This window comes from Scardinius erythrophthalmus, assembly GCF_964197995.2.
Source record: "Scardinius erythrophthalmus genome assembly, chromosome: 21".
Taxonomy (NCBI): Eukaryota; Metazoa; Chordata; class Actinopteri; order Cypriniformes; family Leuciscidae; genus Scardinius; species Scardinius erythrophthalmus.
This window is the reverse complement of record NC_138241.1, coordinates 18,316,503-18,333,095: the sequence shown is the minus strand read 5'-3', so window position 1 is coordinate 18,333,095 and position 16,593 is coordinate 18,316,503. Positions and strand designations below refer to the sequence as shown.

The 16,593-nt window shown below is 38.3% G+C and overlaps 2 protein-coding genes across 2 annotated transcripts; one reads left to right on the top strand and one right to left on the bottom strand.

Annotated features, from left to right (window-relative positions):
• Window positions 1-2,459: 2,459 nt before the first annotated feature.
• cfl1l (cofilin 1 (non-muscle), like) lies at window positions 2,460-5,668 on the top strand. The gene is made up of 4 exons (XM_081350712.1): window positions 2,460-2,820; window positions 4,123-4,421; window positions 4,976-5,052; window positions 5,219-5,668. The coding sequence occupies exons 1-4, from the start codon at window positions 2,818-2,820 to the stop codon at window positions 5,329-5,331; spliced, it is 492 nt and encodes a 163-aa protein (XP_081206838.1). The 5' UTR covers window positions 2,460-2,817; the 3' UTR covers window positions 5,332-5,668.
• A 522-nt stretch (window positions 5,669-6,190) lies between these two features.
• On the bottom strand, window positions 6,191-6,783 carry LOC308681633 (ribosome-binding protein 1-like). Its single transcript, XM_081350711.1, has 3 exons — window positions 6,697-6,783; window positions 6,384-6,521; window positions 6,191-6,296 (listed from the first exon to the last, which is right to left on the bottom strand). Exons 1-3 carry the CDS (start codon window positions 6,718-6,720, stop codon window positions 6,225-6,227), a joined length of 234 nt encoding a protein of 77 aa, XP_081206837.1. The 5' UTR covers window positions 6,721-6,783; the 3' UTR covers window positions 6,191-6,224.
• Between the last annotated feature and the right edge of the window lie 9,810 nt (window positions 6,784-16,593).

Below are 16,593 nucleotides of genomic sequence, written 5' to 3'. Positions count from 1 at the left end.
AGTTTCCCAAAGAAAATGCTGATATCAAATCTCAGTAGTAACATGCATTAACAATATCAGAAAAAGCTATTGTCACATAGATATTTTCAACCAGCTACTGACATCTGCATTTCCATACAGCATGAAGTATCACAACTTACTGAGTGTAATTTAATCAGACTACATCTCAAGAGCAAGAGTGCTGTATAGGCCTAATAAAAAGCAGCATGGATGTGAATCACCAGTAAACAAGAGGCTGCAGAGAGGAGCGATACAAGAAGTCTCAGTGCAGTAATTCTATATCAGCCATGCTGTTTCTCCAATCAAATTAGATAAATAGAGCTAACATGTTATAATAAATGTAATATTAGTTAATGTGCACCTTTACAGCAAGAGTGTAGAGAATATGTCTTTATCAGGACTGCACATGCATACACATTCCTCCATGAGCAGAGAACCTGTCCCATCATGCTCAGCTGGACCAACGGAGCTTCCAACTTTAAAACAATAATAGGTGTGCCGTAAGTTACTCTAAACTTACAGAGCAAAAGTGTCTACTAATGAAATACAGGCTATATCCAATGAGTGAAAAATGAATGAATGTCCACACTTTGTCAAAATGGAACAACAGATAAATAATGCAACAAAACAGACACGTTTTCTTAAAAGGTTTAAAGTGAAAGTGAAATAATCATGGATTATAATAAAACATAAAACCAAAGAAAAGCAAGACAGCACTGAGTGCAATTTTCCAACAATAGGCATATTATTCTTCAGTTGGGTAAACTTGGGTTTGGGGGGGACTAATTATTCTATAAAAAACTTTTAAAGTCATTCTATTTTTAAAGAATAGATTCTCTAATTATGTTTCTCAATTTTGAGTGTTGAAATCACTATTTTGGCCTCTTCCTCTCCAACATAAATAAATGAATGCATTAATCAATGAATCCTCCAAACGGCTTCATTCTTTACAGGAATGCAGGAGCAGCATCTTGGGCCACTGGCACAAGAAACACCCTGGAGAGATGGCCAGTTCATTGCAGGGCTCATACAAAGATGCACACATTCACAACAACATGCAGTTTAGTGTTCAGTGTCTCCAATTCACCATCTAATTGCATGTCTTTTGGTTGAGGAAAACAGATAAGGAAACCCAGAACAACACAGAGAGAACATTCAAACTCATCAAACCAAGGACCTTCTTGCGGTCAGGCAACTGTGCCACCCTTAGATAGATAGATAGATAGATAGATAGATAGATAGATAGATAGATAGATAGATAGATAGATAGATAGATAGATAGATAGATAGATAGATAGATAGATAGATAGATAGATAGATAGATAGATAGATAGATAGATAGATCTTATTTATATGTACAATTTGTTTGCTGTTTATCTATCTATTTTTTATCCTTTTTTTATCATGCAAACTTTTGCAAACTGCTATGTAATTTTTATTTGGGCCCATTTGAAAAATATAACTTTTAATTGTTAAGGATTAAGGAGTTAGCAATGTTCTAAGCAAGAAAAATAGGCTGCTGTTTGTTTGTGGTGCTCGTTGACTGTCTGTCTACAACTCTGTATAGCCTTATGGAACGTGCTGATGTGGATGTGGTGTGATACCTGTGCGAGCAGGTGCGTGGAGGTATGGAAATACATACACTGACAGGCAGGACATGACCGAATGCAATAATTGGATGAAAAAAAAATTTGTCCTGAGACTTTCACAGATGAGATATGTTTTTTTATGATATATATATATATTATATATATAGACCACTTCTGTGATTGATTGCTATCAGGATGGTCAGGGTGAAGAAAAATAAAATGAGGACTCTCATGAAATATTTAGCTGAAAAGGGAAAAACTAACCAATTTATACATTCAAAAATGGTTTCAAAACTTTCAGTGTCAGGCAGAAAATGTTGTTTTTGGTCTTTTGACTATGGGTGTTACACTGTTATTCATAACTCAATGTCAACTCTTGTGTCATAGTTGTGTCATAGGCATACCGGTAGTTGTGTCATAACTAACATTCTTACTACATGACATTTCAAAGCATTTCATTTATTTTTAAAGCTATATACAGACGAAATTACATTTGTTGACTATAAATTTGACCTAATTTGTCTATAACAAAGTTGAATTTTTCCCCTGAAATCTTTTATATCTTACAGGTTTAAGATCAGCAAATATTGTAAATTTAAAGTGTTCTATGAGTTTTGATGTATAAATAGTTAAATATAAACTTGGCAATTCTGGAATGGGCCATATATGGTTAAAAAAAACATCACTGCCCCTGAAGAATCACGCCATGAGTAACTACGCAGAAATAAACTCAATCATTAACATGAAACATTAAAAACAATTAGCTGGTCTATAATAATCATCGTGATTATCCTACGTCAAGTGTGCATTTTTACACCTGGATCCTCTCATCAATGCAAATGTAATATTTGTGCCCCTCTCGCCAAATAAGGGGTTTTGTCAGGCTTTCTGTCAAGATTCTGTCTTCCTTATAAGGGCGTTTTGTTCAGTCTCCACCTTCAAACTGCTCTGACTCACCTGAAATCTTTCATGTCATAAACATATCACTTTTATGTGACTTTCTTATCACAGCTACAAAATATAAATAACAGGACCGAACAGGATATATCACAACACAATCATTTTGTAATTAAAGGTGTTTGCATTTGCAGACAACAGGTGGAAAGTCAGAAGTCATTCAGGACTGATCTGTTGCTGCTCTGAAGAGGGCGTGTTCATATCCGAGTCGCTTCCTTGATGTTTAGGCAACTACGCACTTCTCTCTACCATCTCAGAACAAGCGGCAGGAATGGTAAGTCTTCACACCGGGACAGTTTTCTTTCAGTATGCGTTTTGCATGTCGTTAAACCATTTGGTAAAAACGGTCTCGCGTTGATGCAATGCAGTTATTTGAATTGCAACTGTTCAAAACCGTAGGCTACATGTGCTACAGTGTGATAGCCTGCTAAACTCAATCTATAACTATTTGAAACTGCATTCTGCTAATTCCTGCTTGTGATTTTCATGGTCTCTCATTGATTAACGAACTACATGGAATATTTATTTATTTACTGAAAAACCTAATCTGAACGAACTAGTGAATGAAAAGTGATGCTTTATAAATTAATTTTTTAGTTAATAACAATAATAACTTATTGGCATGTTGGTGAAACTGGGTGGAAAAGTCATTTCTATAGGCTGATTTTCTTGTATTTATTTGTTGATTGTAATGATTCTATAGAGAATTATTTGGAGAGGACAGAAATTATTGGGCCACACCTAACATCAAGGTGTTCATATGTCATAAGGTCTGAGTAATGCTTGTGAATTACTTGCAAGACCTACTTAATGTGTTGTTATTTTGTGATTGAGCAGATTAGAATTACATATTATTGCTATTATTAGTGTTTTCAACAAGGGGTCTGTGGTCCCTTGGGTGTCCACCAAGTTACTCCACTGGGCCTGTGGAGAAGATATAGCATACAGATATTAAGATTTCATGACATTTAGAACTATATCCTGACTTTCAAACTAGTAATCATTTGACCATTATATAATGTAGTAATAATGGTAGTTAAAGAAAGTTGATTATATTTATACTAGTGGTTGGTTCCTGGGTGAGCTGAAAGTCTGACTGGGTCTAGTAAGGTGGAAAACTTGTACTATTGTTGTATATAAAATTATAGACATGGACACTGTAATGGAAAGTGTTTCCAAAATAATATTCAGATACATTCCTGAGTTTACTTAACCCACAGCGTCTTGAGGTGTAACTCGGCTTCTTGTTTCAACTTGTTTGTAAAGGAATGGAATGTGAAGGCCGCAAACTGGTTCAGATCTCATACCTTAAACTAAAGCATATATAAAGATAAAGGGTAATGCCTATGGAATGAAGATTAAAAAGAATAAAAATTGTTTAGTTGTAGTCCTGTGTCTGCCTAATCTAATACAGACCATTTTATGAGGTTCATACAATGATCTGCTATGTGTTTGAATTGTGTCTTCCTCAAAGTCATCTGGAAGGAAATGCCATCTTACTTAATAGTGCATAGTTCAGTTGTATAGTTATCATTTCTACATGTTTTATCATTATTCTTTCCCTTATTTCACCCAGGCCTCAGGTGTAGCCATCAGTGATGAGGTGGTAACCCACTATGAAGCAATCAAGGTGCGCTTCCAAGGTGCCAACGAGAAAGAAAGGTTTAAATTAGTAATCATGCGTTTGAGTGAAGACCAAAAGAGCATCATAGTGGACCACGAAAACTGCCTGAGAGTCAAAGATGTGGAGAACACAGGGGACGTCTTTAAGACAGTCATCAGTAAGCTTCCTTCCAAAGAGTGCCGCTACGCCCTGTACGACTGCACCTATATGAACAAGGAGAGTGTGAAGGAGGACCTGGTCTTCATCTTTTCGTAAGAGGCACTTGTAACTCTCTGATTATTCTACTTTTGCAGGCTTGTGTTCTGTGTGGCTGTTTGCTTGTGATATTAATATTAGTGATATTAGTAAGAATAGTTAATCATGCCACTTATCTTACAATAAGTGCACATATTTTGGCTGTAACTTTGTCAGGTGTCAAGAATGTCTCTTATTGTTGACATTTGAAAGTGAGTTTTGGTGGGAACTTGAGCACCCAGCTGAAAAACAGAAATATAACATCAGCTCATAGGGGCCTTTTACACAGAATGGCTGAATTAGTTTTTTGCTTTTAAAACGATGAGCCCCTGCTCAATTGTATTAAACTGCTAATTATATGAAAGTAAGTCTGAGTTTTTAAATATATTTAAATATATAAAATGTAGGGCTGGTGCGGGACATCTATTTAGCACATGTTTTTATATAAAAACAATAAAAAAGCAACAGTGGAACACCGTGCATTTGGTATGAAGCAGCCATAAGGACAGCACATTTTCCTAACTTTTTACGAATTTTCACCATCTTGTTTTTGTGTCTCTTTATTGTACAGCGCCCCTGAGGACGCCCCCATGAGGAATAAAATGGTCTATGCGAGTTCAAAGTCTGCTGTCAAGGCCAAAATGCCAGGTTGGTTATTGTCCTTTTAATGTTATAATTAATATTTCAGTTTATTTTATATTAATATTTCAGTAAGTGTTTCTTACCGTACACATGGTTCCAAAGCAGTTTTACAGAAAAAGGAAAACTAAAAAGTTTAAAATAACATATGGTGTTTTTTTTTTTCTCTCCACAGGTTTGAAATTTGAGTGGCAAATTAATGACCACGCAGACAAAGAAGCATCAAGTCTTGTGGAGAAACTTGGTGGGCGGGATGTAGTAAAGTCTTTGGAGGGGAAAAGTGTGTAAAATTTCACCAATGAGACCACTGACCCAACACCCCACTAACAGCCTTTTGGTCAAAACGAAAGATTTTTACGAAAGAAATGTGTTTTTGGGTTATAATTAATAATAAACTTTGTATTTCATTGGAACCAGTATTTGTATGTCATTTGATCAAGTAAGAAAAACCCATATTTATCCATTTACATTTATGATCATTATTAAAAAAATAACACTGTTTACAGTAACAAACCATCAAATATAGTATAGTGACATCCAAAATCCCATGCCTGAAATTACAATAGGACTGTTACCTAAAGCAGCAATGTGTACTTGAAAAATAAAATCAAGTGATTTTCAAAAACTTTGAATGTGTGTCTCAACTCATAATGTTTTACAAAAGATACCAAAAACTTTAACACAGTTTGTGTCATATTGGGCATTATAAAATATTAATCCAAAGTATTTTTTGAATTCTAAATCCAGATGCATCTTTGCAGAAATGAACAGCCTTTTTGAAACATTGAGAGCCAGATTGCTGTTTATTTATTAATTATCAAACTTATACAGTGGTGTTGAAGCCAGCTACAGAGAGGGCATTCCAAATGCTGTTCCCATGTACCATACAACTATGCATACTCATTCACTTACAAGTAATTAATTGCACTAGTTGATGTACATACAACGTACATACAGTTTCCCTTCTAACACTGACATCAGGAGGAGATGCGAGAACACTAAAAAATATCAGGCAGTTGATGAATCATTTCTGACATAGAAGGTTTAAACTGGAATGTAAATGTGAAAATAGTTCCAGCACACGTCCTAAATAAAAATGTTTGCACAAGTTAGATTTCTCGAAAGTCTTCATACAATTTCTACCAAGGCAAAAAAACAAATTCAGGAATGCTTCATTTTGGTCATCTTAAGGCAATTTTTTGCAAAAAGTTTTTGCAAACAGAAGTGCCTTGCTTCATCTCCCCATCACCCTCCTGGAAATCGAAGCACATAAACAACATTAACAAAGACATGCAGCTATTCATGCTACTATATAAACTTTTTATGTATAATGTTTTTACCTTGTCTTGCAATTTATCCTGCAGGGTTCTGACTTTCTCTTTGGCAAGTTGGTCCTGACTGTTTCTCAGCAGCTGCTGGAGTTTGGTGGCTGCCTGGCCCAAATCTTTGGTCATCTTTCGCTCCTTCTCTAGACACTCCTAAGACACAAAGTCACGAGAATTATTGTCATGTCAGCATTGAAGGCTATATTCAAAATTAAATCGTTCCATCCTTTGAGAGTGATTTCACATGCAACATCAAATTCTAGAACTTGTGAACATAAAAAAGGCACAACAAACTGATCATACTGTTTATCATCTAGTCAAAATGTACCTTCAGCTGAACAACATCACCCATGAAGTGTCTTCAGCTGCCTTCATCTGTTCTAGATGGCTCTAAAGCTGTTTTTTGATGGCCTCCTGAGCCTAAAAAGGATGGAATTAAAGAATAATGGGCTTTTTAAAATGATTTCTGAAGGATCATGTGACACTAAAGACTAGAGTAATGACTGATGAAAATTCAGCTTTGCATCACAGAAATAAATAATATTTTAAAGTACATTAAATAGAAAAACATTATTTTAAATTGTAATAATATTTCACAATATTACTGTTTCCATGTATTTTTGATCAAATAAACTGATAGTCCTCTGCTTCAGGCTTCCCATTCTCCGCCACTCCCTGAGCTCACTTTGTCACGTCACTCAGTTGCTGCCTGACCTGGAAAACTTTTATCTTCGGCAAAGCCTCATGTCTGGCACAGGATTGTGAGTAAACAAAGTAAAAAACCCTCCTGTTCGCAGGAGGGATGAGATACTTAGTAGACTGTGCTCACTCAATGGCTGGCTGTCTAAATGGTGTCCGCAAAATAATATAGGGTAAACGTACCTATTAAGCTCAAGTACCCATTAAGCACACTACCATCTTGGAGCTCAGATTATAAAAAGAAACAGCAATGTATTATCCTATTTGATGTATTAACCAATTGATGTGTTTGTTACTATATACCTCCTGTAATTTTAAACCAATCAGACCATTGCACACTGAGATATGTGTGTCCATGTGTTCACACTGTCTGGCGGCTATTTTCAAAGCTGTCTGAAAACTTTCACCAGAAGAGGAGCCCCTCAGATGTGCATTTTTTATATGTTTAAGCCTTTATTTTGAAGAAGTACATCTTCTTATTGCAAAATTAAGAGATTAATGTTTAGACTTTTGAATATTATAACCTGGAACCTGGATGTGGGAAATAATTACAGTTAGATCTAAAAGATAGTTTTAGCAACATAGCCCAGATGCTACGAACATAGCTAGCTTACTAGCTGTATAAGATTGTGTGCTACATTAATATATTACTTCACAGGAATTAATGGCTTGTACTTTTAAATCCATAATATTATAATTTTACATTTTATTGATAGTCTGTGGTTTTAAACTGCTGTAATTTTTAAAGAATTCATATTATTGTTAGGTGAGCTTAAAGGGTGCACTACTATGACAATCACACAGCTTCAGTGTGACATCAATTAGAAAAAGCATAATTTCATAGATATTGTCTATAATAGTTGTTCATATTAAAATTGGTATAAACTTAATACATTACCTAGATTATTAATTTAGCTAAATATTTTCCTTTAAATTTTAATTTAATATTTATTAATTAAAAAATGTTTTTGCTCCAATTAAGCACAGTGTGTGCTCCCTTTAAGCTCACCCACATTAAACGTCTATGTAAATACTTAATAATCAGAATTTAAATATTAACTGATGGTTGTCACTATGTTAATCTTCAAAAAAATGATTAATAAACTTATTTTCACAGTCTTAAGATGACAAAAGCTAGACGAAACTATAGTGTATGCCCAAAGATGAAAGAGGCATGTCATACAAAGAAGGAGCCATCAGAAACCTGTCGTATCTGTCCAAGAAGTTTGGAGTAGACAGGAAAGCTCTGACCCAGAGAGTTAAAGGGATACTCCACTTTTTTTGAAATAAGCTCATTTTACAACTCCCCCAGAGTTAAACAGTTGAGTTTTACCGTTTTCGAATCCATTCAGCCGATCTCCGGGTCTGGCGGTACCACTTTTAGCATAGCTTAGCAAATGAATTGAACCGGACAAGACCATTAGCATCTCTCTCAAAAAAATTACCAAAGAGTTTCGATATTTTTCCTATTTAAAACTTGACTCTTCTGTAGTTACATCGTGTACTAAGACGGACGGAAAATGAAAAGGTGCGATTTTGAGAGTATAGTTCCTAGCCATATCAGCCTAGAAAATTTAAACTTTACATTTTCTGTCGGTCTTATTACACGATGTAACTACAGAAGAGTCGAGTTTTAAATAGGAAAAATATCGAAACTCTTTGGTCATTTTTTTGAGAGAGATGCTAATGGTCTTGTCCGGTTCAATTCATTATGCTAAGCTATGCTAAAAGTGGTACCGCCAGACCCGGAGATCGGCTGAATGGATTCGAAAACGGTAAAACTCAACTGTTTAACTCTGGGGGAGTTGTAAAATGAGCCTATTTCCAAAAAAAGTGGAGTATCCCTTTAAGGAGCACATTGGTTTGTTTTGTTATTTGATTTTTCAATATGGGTTACATAGCTGAACGTGGACTAGTCTAGATGTTGCAATGAGTTTGAATGACACATCACTATGAATAGGATAGGCTACCTGATCAAATTGAATGCCTTGTTGCTTGATTTTAGTGTTCTGTTTTTTTGTGATTGACTCTGTACCTTCAAATAAAACTTTTTTCAATTATTCCTTAAAAAGGTTGTTTAAAATAAACAAGATTTTTTAATAAAACTTGTTGTGAGCTTATTGGGAACAGGGGTGTGCTTAAAGGGTACAAAATGTACCCATTAAGCACAGCCAGACTTTTTATATTTAATGATGTACATCTTAATTGAAATACTTTTGTCATTTAAAATAAAATGAAATATTATAGTGTGAGAGATTAATATTTTATTTTAAAATAACTTCTTGTACTAAAACCAATATCTTGTGCACTAAAAATGTCTCAATGTAGATTTTGGTGAGCTTAATAGGTACGTTTACCCTACAATTCATAGACAATTGGAAAAGTTTTTGGGGCAGACCAGACCTGTTGGTCTGACCTCCCAGGACGGTGCTGCTCTTCCCTTTAGTAATATGGCTCATAGTCTTAGAGCTCAAACATGAACTGGGGCTGAGGTCAGGAAGCAGACAGACTGGCTAAACCGACCATCTGCTAGCTGTCTCACATCACTGAGGTCAGATAAATCTCATCACATAAAGACTCTTTCTCCTAGATATCATCATATAGAGACTGTGTCTGTTCCCTGAATTAGGACATACAAAAAACTCCTAAACCCATTTAAGGGAAAAAATGTAATTGATGTTCAACAAATAAAGCATATATAATATGGATAAACAATTTCACATCTCATGGAAAGAGCACGATTGTGTACAGAGGCCTTAAAAGCTGCTAGATCTGTTTATTTTTCAACCCTATTAGAAGAAAATAAACAAAACCCTAGGTATTGATTTGAAACAGTGGCTAAATTAAAGAAAAATAAAGCTTCAGCCCCAGACGTTTCCAAGCAGCACAGCAGTAATGACTTTATGAACTTCTTTACTTACAAGATTGATAATATCAGGGAGAAAATTATAACTATGCAACCGTCTACTACAGTATCGCATCAGGCAGTGCATTGTAGTCTCCCTGAGGAAAAATTAGATTCATTCATTGCTATAGGAGAGGAAGAATTTTCTAAACTTTCTTGTTAAATCATCTAAATCAACAACATGTATGTTAGACCCTATACCGACTAAGCTATAGAAAGAGATGCTTCCAGAGGTCATAGATCCTCTTCTTCATATCATTAATTCATCTTTGTCATTAGGATCCGTACCAAAAACTTTTAAGCTGGCTATGATTAAACAGCTTATTAAAAAAACACAACTTGATCCAGCAGAATTAGTCAATTACAGGCAGATCTCGAATCTGCCTTTTCTGTCAAAGATACTAGAAAAGGCAGTATCCTCACAACTTGGTTTCTTTTTAGAATTACATTTAGGTATCTGCAAGGATTTTCAGTCAGGATTTAGATCGTACCATAGTACTGAGACAGCTCTCATTAGAGTCACAAATGACTTGCTCTTATCATCCGATCGTGGTTGTATCTCTCTATTAGTGTTACTTGATTTTAGTGCTGCATTTGATACCATTAATCAGAACATTCTTTTAAATAGACTCTAAAATTATGTTGGCATTAGTGGAATTGCATTAGCATGGTTTAAATCATACTTATCTGACCATTATCAGTTTGTAGCAGTAAATGAAGAGATGTCTTTTCAAAAGTTCAGTATGGCGTACCACAAGGCTCAGTACTAGGACTGTTGCTGTTCACTCTGTACATGCTATCCTTAGGAGATATCATTTGGAAGTATGGCATTAGTTTTCAATGTTATGCTGATGATACTCAGCTCTATGTTTCTTCACGCCCAGACGAAACTTACCAATTCACAAAATTAACGGAATGCATAGCTGATATAAAAAATTGGATGACTAATAATTTCCTATTACTTAATTCAGAAAAAACAGAGATTCTAATTATTGGACAAAAAAACTTCCTCACGTAATAATCTAGAATACTGTCTAACACTTGATGGCTGCTCTGTCAAGTCTTCGTCGTCGTTTAGGAACCTGGGTGTGCTCTTTGATACCAATCTTTCATTTGAAAGTCACGTGTCTAGTATCTGTAAAACCGCATTTTCCATCTTAAAAATATATCTAAATGACATCATATGCTCTCAATGACAAATGCGGAACAGTTAGTTCATGCGTTCATGACATCAAGACTAGATTATTGTAATGCGTTTATGGGTAGTTGCCCTGCACGCTTACTAAACAAACTACAGCTGGTTCAAAGCGCAGCAGCTCGAGTTCTTACCAGAACCAGGAAGTATGACCATATTAGCCCAGTTCTGTCAACACTGCATTGGCTCCCTATTAAACATCGTATACATTTTAAAATATTGCTGATTACGTACAAAGAACTAAATGGTTTAGCTCCCCAGTACTTGAGCAAGCTCTTAACACATTATAGTCTGTCACGTCTATTGCGATCTCAAAATTCCGGCCAGTTGATAATACCTAGAATATCAAAATTGACTGCTGGCGGTAGATCCTTTTCCCATTTAGCACCAAAACTTTGGAACAGTCTTCCTAACATTGTTTGTCCGGGAAACAGACACACTCTGTCAGTTCAAATCTCGACTAAAAACACATTTCTTTGACCTAGCATAAACATAACACTTTATAGACTTCTATAATTCATAGTTAGGCTGCATAGATTAGCTCAGCCGGAACCGGGAACACTTCCCATAAATCCTGATGTACTTGTTACATCATAAGAAGGCGTCTACGCTAATATTAGTCTCTCTGTTTATCCCGAGGTTTACCGCAGTCCGTCAGATCCAGGCCGTATCCGATCTGATGTAGGACCTGCGCCTGGACACGACAACAATGCGGTCCTGAAGTGTCAACTAGTCTCTCCCCTGTGAAGGCCTCCTTCCCTTCCCTTTACCTCTGTACAGATAAAACGTTTGTCGGGATATTTCCAGTTCACGTGGCTACGTGGAAGTGATACAAAAATTCTGTATTATAAATTTTTCAAGGCTTGTACCTTGGATCCTATTTCATAATTTGCGTTCTCGAGCCATCAGGCACTGTTTTGTGCAAATGAGTGGCCGGATCGCATTAAGGGTTTTCTGTTAGAACGGTGTCGCGTTAGCGGACCCTAAGTTAATAACTAATGATCGTTGCGATGGAAGTGAATCAATCAAAACTACCTTAAGATGGACAATAACTTTATTCTAGAGCTGCTATAAAGTCAAAACAATCTCTGTTACTTCTATTACCTATTATACCTATTTCTTTCCTATTATCAATGTAAAGCTGCTTTGAAACAATCTATATTGTTAAAAGTGCTATATAAATTATGGTGACTTGACTTGATAAAGGATAATGGGTGTAAACCCTTAGCAAATGGAAACCAACTTGTGAAAGTTCCTCATCATGTGTTACGTATCAGAAGCTCAAGACCTATTCACGTCAGATGAAATTAAACTGCATGCATATCAACCCATCAAACTCTTATTTATAAAACATTTAATAATGGATTGAATGACTAAGATGGCTTTGTTTTGCTTTTGTATCTCATATTGTGTTTTAGTGAATAGGCCTTTAGGCAGGAGTGTGCGCTCACATGCGTCATCTCTTCAGATTGGCTCTGACTGTCAGTGGAAGCTGACTGCAGCTGTTTCTCCACCTGGGCCTCAAGCAGCGTTATGATGTGACCTACGACGTTATCACAAGTGCAACAACTTCAAAGATATGAGCGACGGGTTTAACTCATCTAACTTATCTGTAATATCTATTGATGAAACTTGCTCATTGTGGTCGTGTTGAAGAAACAGCTGCCCATTTATTTTGTGATTGTAGTATAACCAATAAATTATGGGTTGATTTTAAGTTTTTAACCCACAGTTTTATCCTTAAGATAAGATATATACCCTAATACCCTAAGACAGTGGTTCCCAAACCTGTCCTGAAGGACCCCCAACACTGCACGTTTTCTTTGTCTCCCTAATCAAACACACCTGATTCAACTCATCAGCTCATTAACCTATGTGTGGCGACGCGACAAAGTTGAGAAATGTTTAACTTTATGCAAATGAAGAGCGACTTTCGCGAGCGACAACCAATAGGAGTGAAGTCAGTGGAGCAAACGTGATCCGTCAAGCCGCTTGTCCACCAGCGTCTCGATTTCTGACGCGACGCCAAAGCCCATTCATTTCCTATGGAACTACGTCAGGCAGCAAAAACGCCCCCGCAAAGCATGATGGGTCGGGTCGCGTCGCGTCGATTTGGTCAACAGCGGTGCTGCAAAAAAGTATCTCGGTGGATACTTTATGCAAATGAGAGCGTCAAAACGCGGGGCAGCAGCCAATGGAAACTCGGCGGCGAGAATTTGTGTATGGGCGTTGCTATGGTTTCATATTTAAGCAAGCAGCGAAAACGTCACAGGCGTCGCGTCGGAACAAAAATTGATCGGACGCTGGTGGACAAGCGGCTTCACTCTTCAGTGCAGCGTCTGACCGAGGCAAGATGAATGAGAAGTTTATTTTAGCAGTCAGAAACTGTCCAATAGTTTATGATATGTCTCTGTGTACATACAGTGGTACTCGCCGTGCTGACTCCGAGCCCGAATGGTTTTGTGAACTCAGAAAGACCAGTATTTGCCCATTTTCTGCAGTTAAATAGCCGCGATAGCACAGGGCACTCGCTGTTTCTCATTCATCTTTAATATTATGCATTATGTACTGATTCCATTTATATTTAGACTTTTTCCTTCCAAAATGTTAGCTTGTAGCGGCAAGAAAACAGATTTGTTGTCTACAACACGTAACATCCGTGAATGTCACTCACAAACATTACTAGGCAACCAGAAGTGAGAACGCCCACTAACGACCTCACCGCCAGCCACTGGCGACATGCAGCGATAAAGTCGCTTGTAGTGTGAACGGGGCTTGAGTCGTGTCGCAAAAGTGGATCCGTACCGTAACGAAATGTGTTTTTAAAACATTTGCTCGAAACCAACCTAACTTCTTCCCTCTCGAATTGTGAAATTTGGAGGGAAAAGTGATGTGCATAAATATGAATTTCGTTGAGCAGTAACGAATCAAAACCAGAGAGGGATCATTGTAGCTGCTCTGCTCTACCTCCGGAGGAAGAAGCTACGTCGTCTCGCCACTGGGTTTACCCTATCCGGAGTGAAGTTGTTGCCCGGCGAGAGACTTCCCCTGGTCTCCATCTGCTCTTCTTCTCTTGGATAGTCGCATTCAACTGATTCATTTGCATAAAGATGGGCATCGGCCAGCTTTTTGAAGCGCAGTGCCGCCTTCCCGGGATGCTTTGCGGGCACGTTAAAGTTGCTTGATGTCACCCATAGGAATAAAGTGAAGTGCGGCACAACAGAAGTGTTGCACAGACAAGTGGATCCGTAAACACGGAGAGCTCTCAACAAAGTGACGGCGAGTCGTGCCCCTCACACTAGTGTTTACTGTGCGTCAAAGATTCATTGGTTCGTTTCACTGGGATGAACTAAAACAGTGCGCTTTACGGACTGCTTGACAGAGCGAAACTCAAGCGCTAGTGAAAATATATGTCTGTACCAGTTCCAGATTGTAGAGGTATTCCTCATTTAGCGATAAACTCCGGCTCAGCTTGACAGCTTCATGTCCGCCTTCCGCTATAGTTGTTTTCACTTTGCACACGAGCTGTGAATGGGTCCCAAACAGAAATACGTCATCAGTGCGGCTTTACCATTGTTATCGCGGGAAGACTAATTCTTATCGTGAGGACAATTTTTACCGGTATAAATCGCAAACGTCTCCAGTTACTATCGAAACCTCGGTTCCCTGAGAGGCGGGAGCGAAACATTGCATCAGCTATGACACTGTGGGAACTCTTCCTTTCTGCACTTTTGGCTAGTTTGGCCACTTTTGGCTAACACCAGCTTGGAACAGCTGGCCAATTGTCGCGAAGTATGTAAATACTGATAGGCTCGCGGGCAGTATAAAATGCATGGGCGTGACAATTGGCCTATCGGTAAGCCCCACCCACCTTAGTTATTGTTGCGAACTCGGACAAACAAACGGAGTTGCTAACTGTCTTACAATGACAGCCGTCAGTGTGAAAACCTTGTCCCAATATGTTTTTGATACATTTTGGACACAGAAGGACCACCTCTCGTTAAGGAGATTTCAAATGGGACTTAAATATGCCATGGAGGGATATAATGTATATAAAATATTTTATAAAGAGTAAAAAGATTAATTTGGAAGCGAGGGTTTACATATCACAATGCAAGTGGGAGAAGCCGCATGTTACGGTCATCACGATCGCAGATGACAACATCCAGGATCAACACTGTTCATGTGCCATTGAATGTCTTTATTTGGATTGGGGTTGAATCCTTAGGGAAACAGGTTACTGCGCCCACATCAGTGGTAAATTAACATGGCTTCAGTTGCAGATAGTTCGTCCATTCGCGCAAATCTTATCACACTTTTGAAAGGCGCTGGTGAACGTGCGCGCAGTACGGTAATTAAAACATGAATACCCATACCCATCCTCTCAGGATACCTGGAATCAGTGTTACAAGTACCCCAGACACCTTGTTTTACCATTTTTGTAGCATAAACAATCAAAACGATAAAAGCATCAGATCTTCCAATGTTTCTCTATGGCGCTAGAACCTAAAGTTGTCAGAGTTCCGGTCCCCTTGCAACTGTTACTTAACTGCCATTGGCTCATCTGTGTTCGAGGGGAGGAGCTTACCGACAGGTCAATTTCGTCGGAATCACGACTGAGCGCTTGCACAGCTTATCGAACAGCGAACACGGCGGCTAATGCAATGTCTCGTTCCCGCCTCTCAGGGAATGAGAGGTAACCGGTGACGGTTCCCTTTCGAGAGCGGTAACTCAACATTGCGTCAGCTATGACGCTGTGGGAACTGTATTAAATCCCGCCGTGAGAGTAGTGAAGATAAGCACGAAGAAAATGGGGCCAAGCTACACCAGCCAAGAAAGAAAACAACAGTCGCCAATAGCCGCACCGCTAGGAGTGTTCTCAACTGAGAGGCGAAGCTAGACCAGTGAAACATCAGCTCCGACCCCATCAAACTTTGCATATCCAACACAATGAAAGTGAAGGCTGCTCTGAAACCAGGGCAGACACAACACAATTAGCACTCAATGTAGAGTTCTCAACGGGTCGGGAACAGAATCGGGAACAGAATCCATCCTGCCGTGCGAGAGCTGAGGATCAGGCCGAAGATACCGGGCTAAGGCTACACCAATCACAGAGTAGAACAACAGCCAAAAACATCGTTCCTCTAGGAGTGCTCACAACTGATAGGCAGGGCCAGACCAATGAGTAGCACAGCTCAAGTACACCAGAACGTGGTGGTGGTGGTGTGGGGGGGGGGGGGTCTTTCCTCCTGAAGACCCATCAACCGAGCTTGTGAAGTGCTCGGTTGATGGGTCTTAGGTCCAGTATCGGATTGAGTCCTCAATCCCTCTTGGGCACCACGAAATAGCAGCTGTAAAACTACTCTCCTGCTGTGAACTTCCTGTCTCAGAACAGGGTGTTTTGAGGCAAAGTAAGTGACGGACCC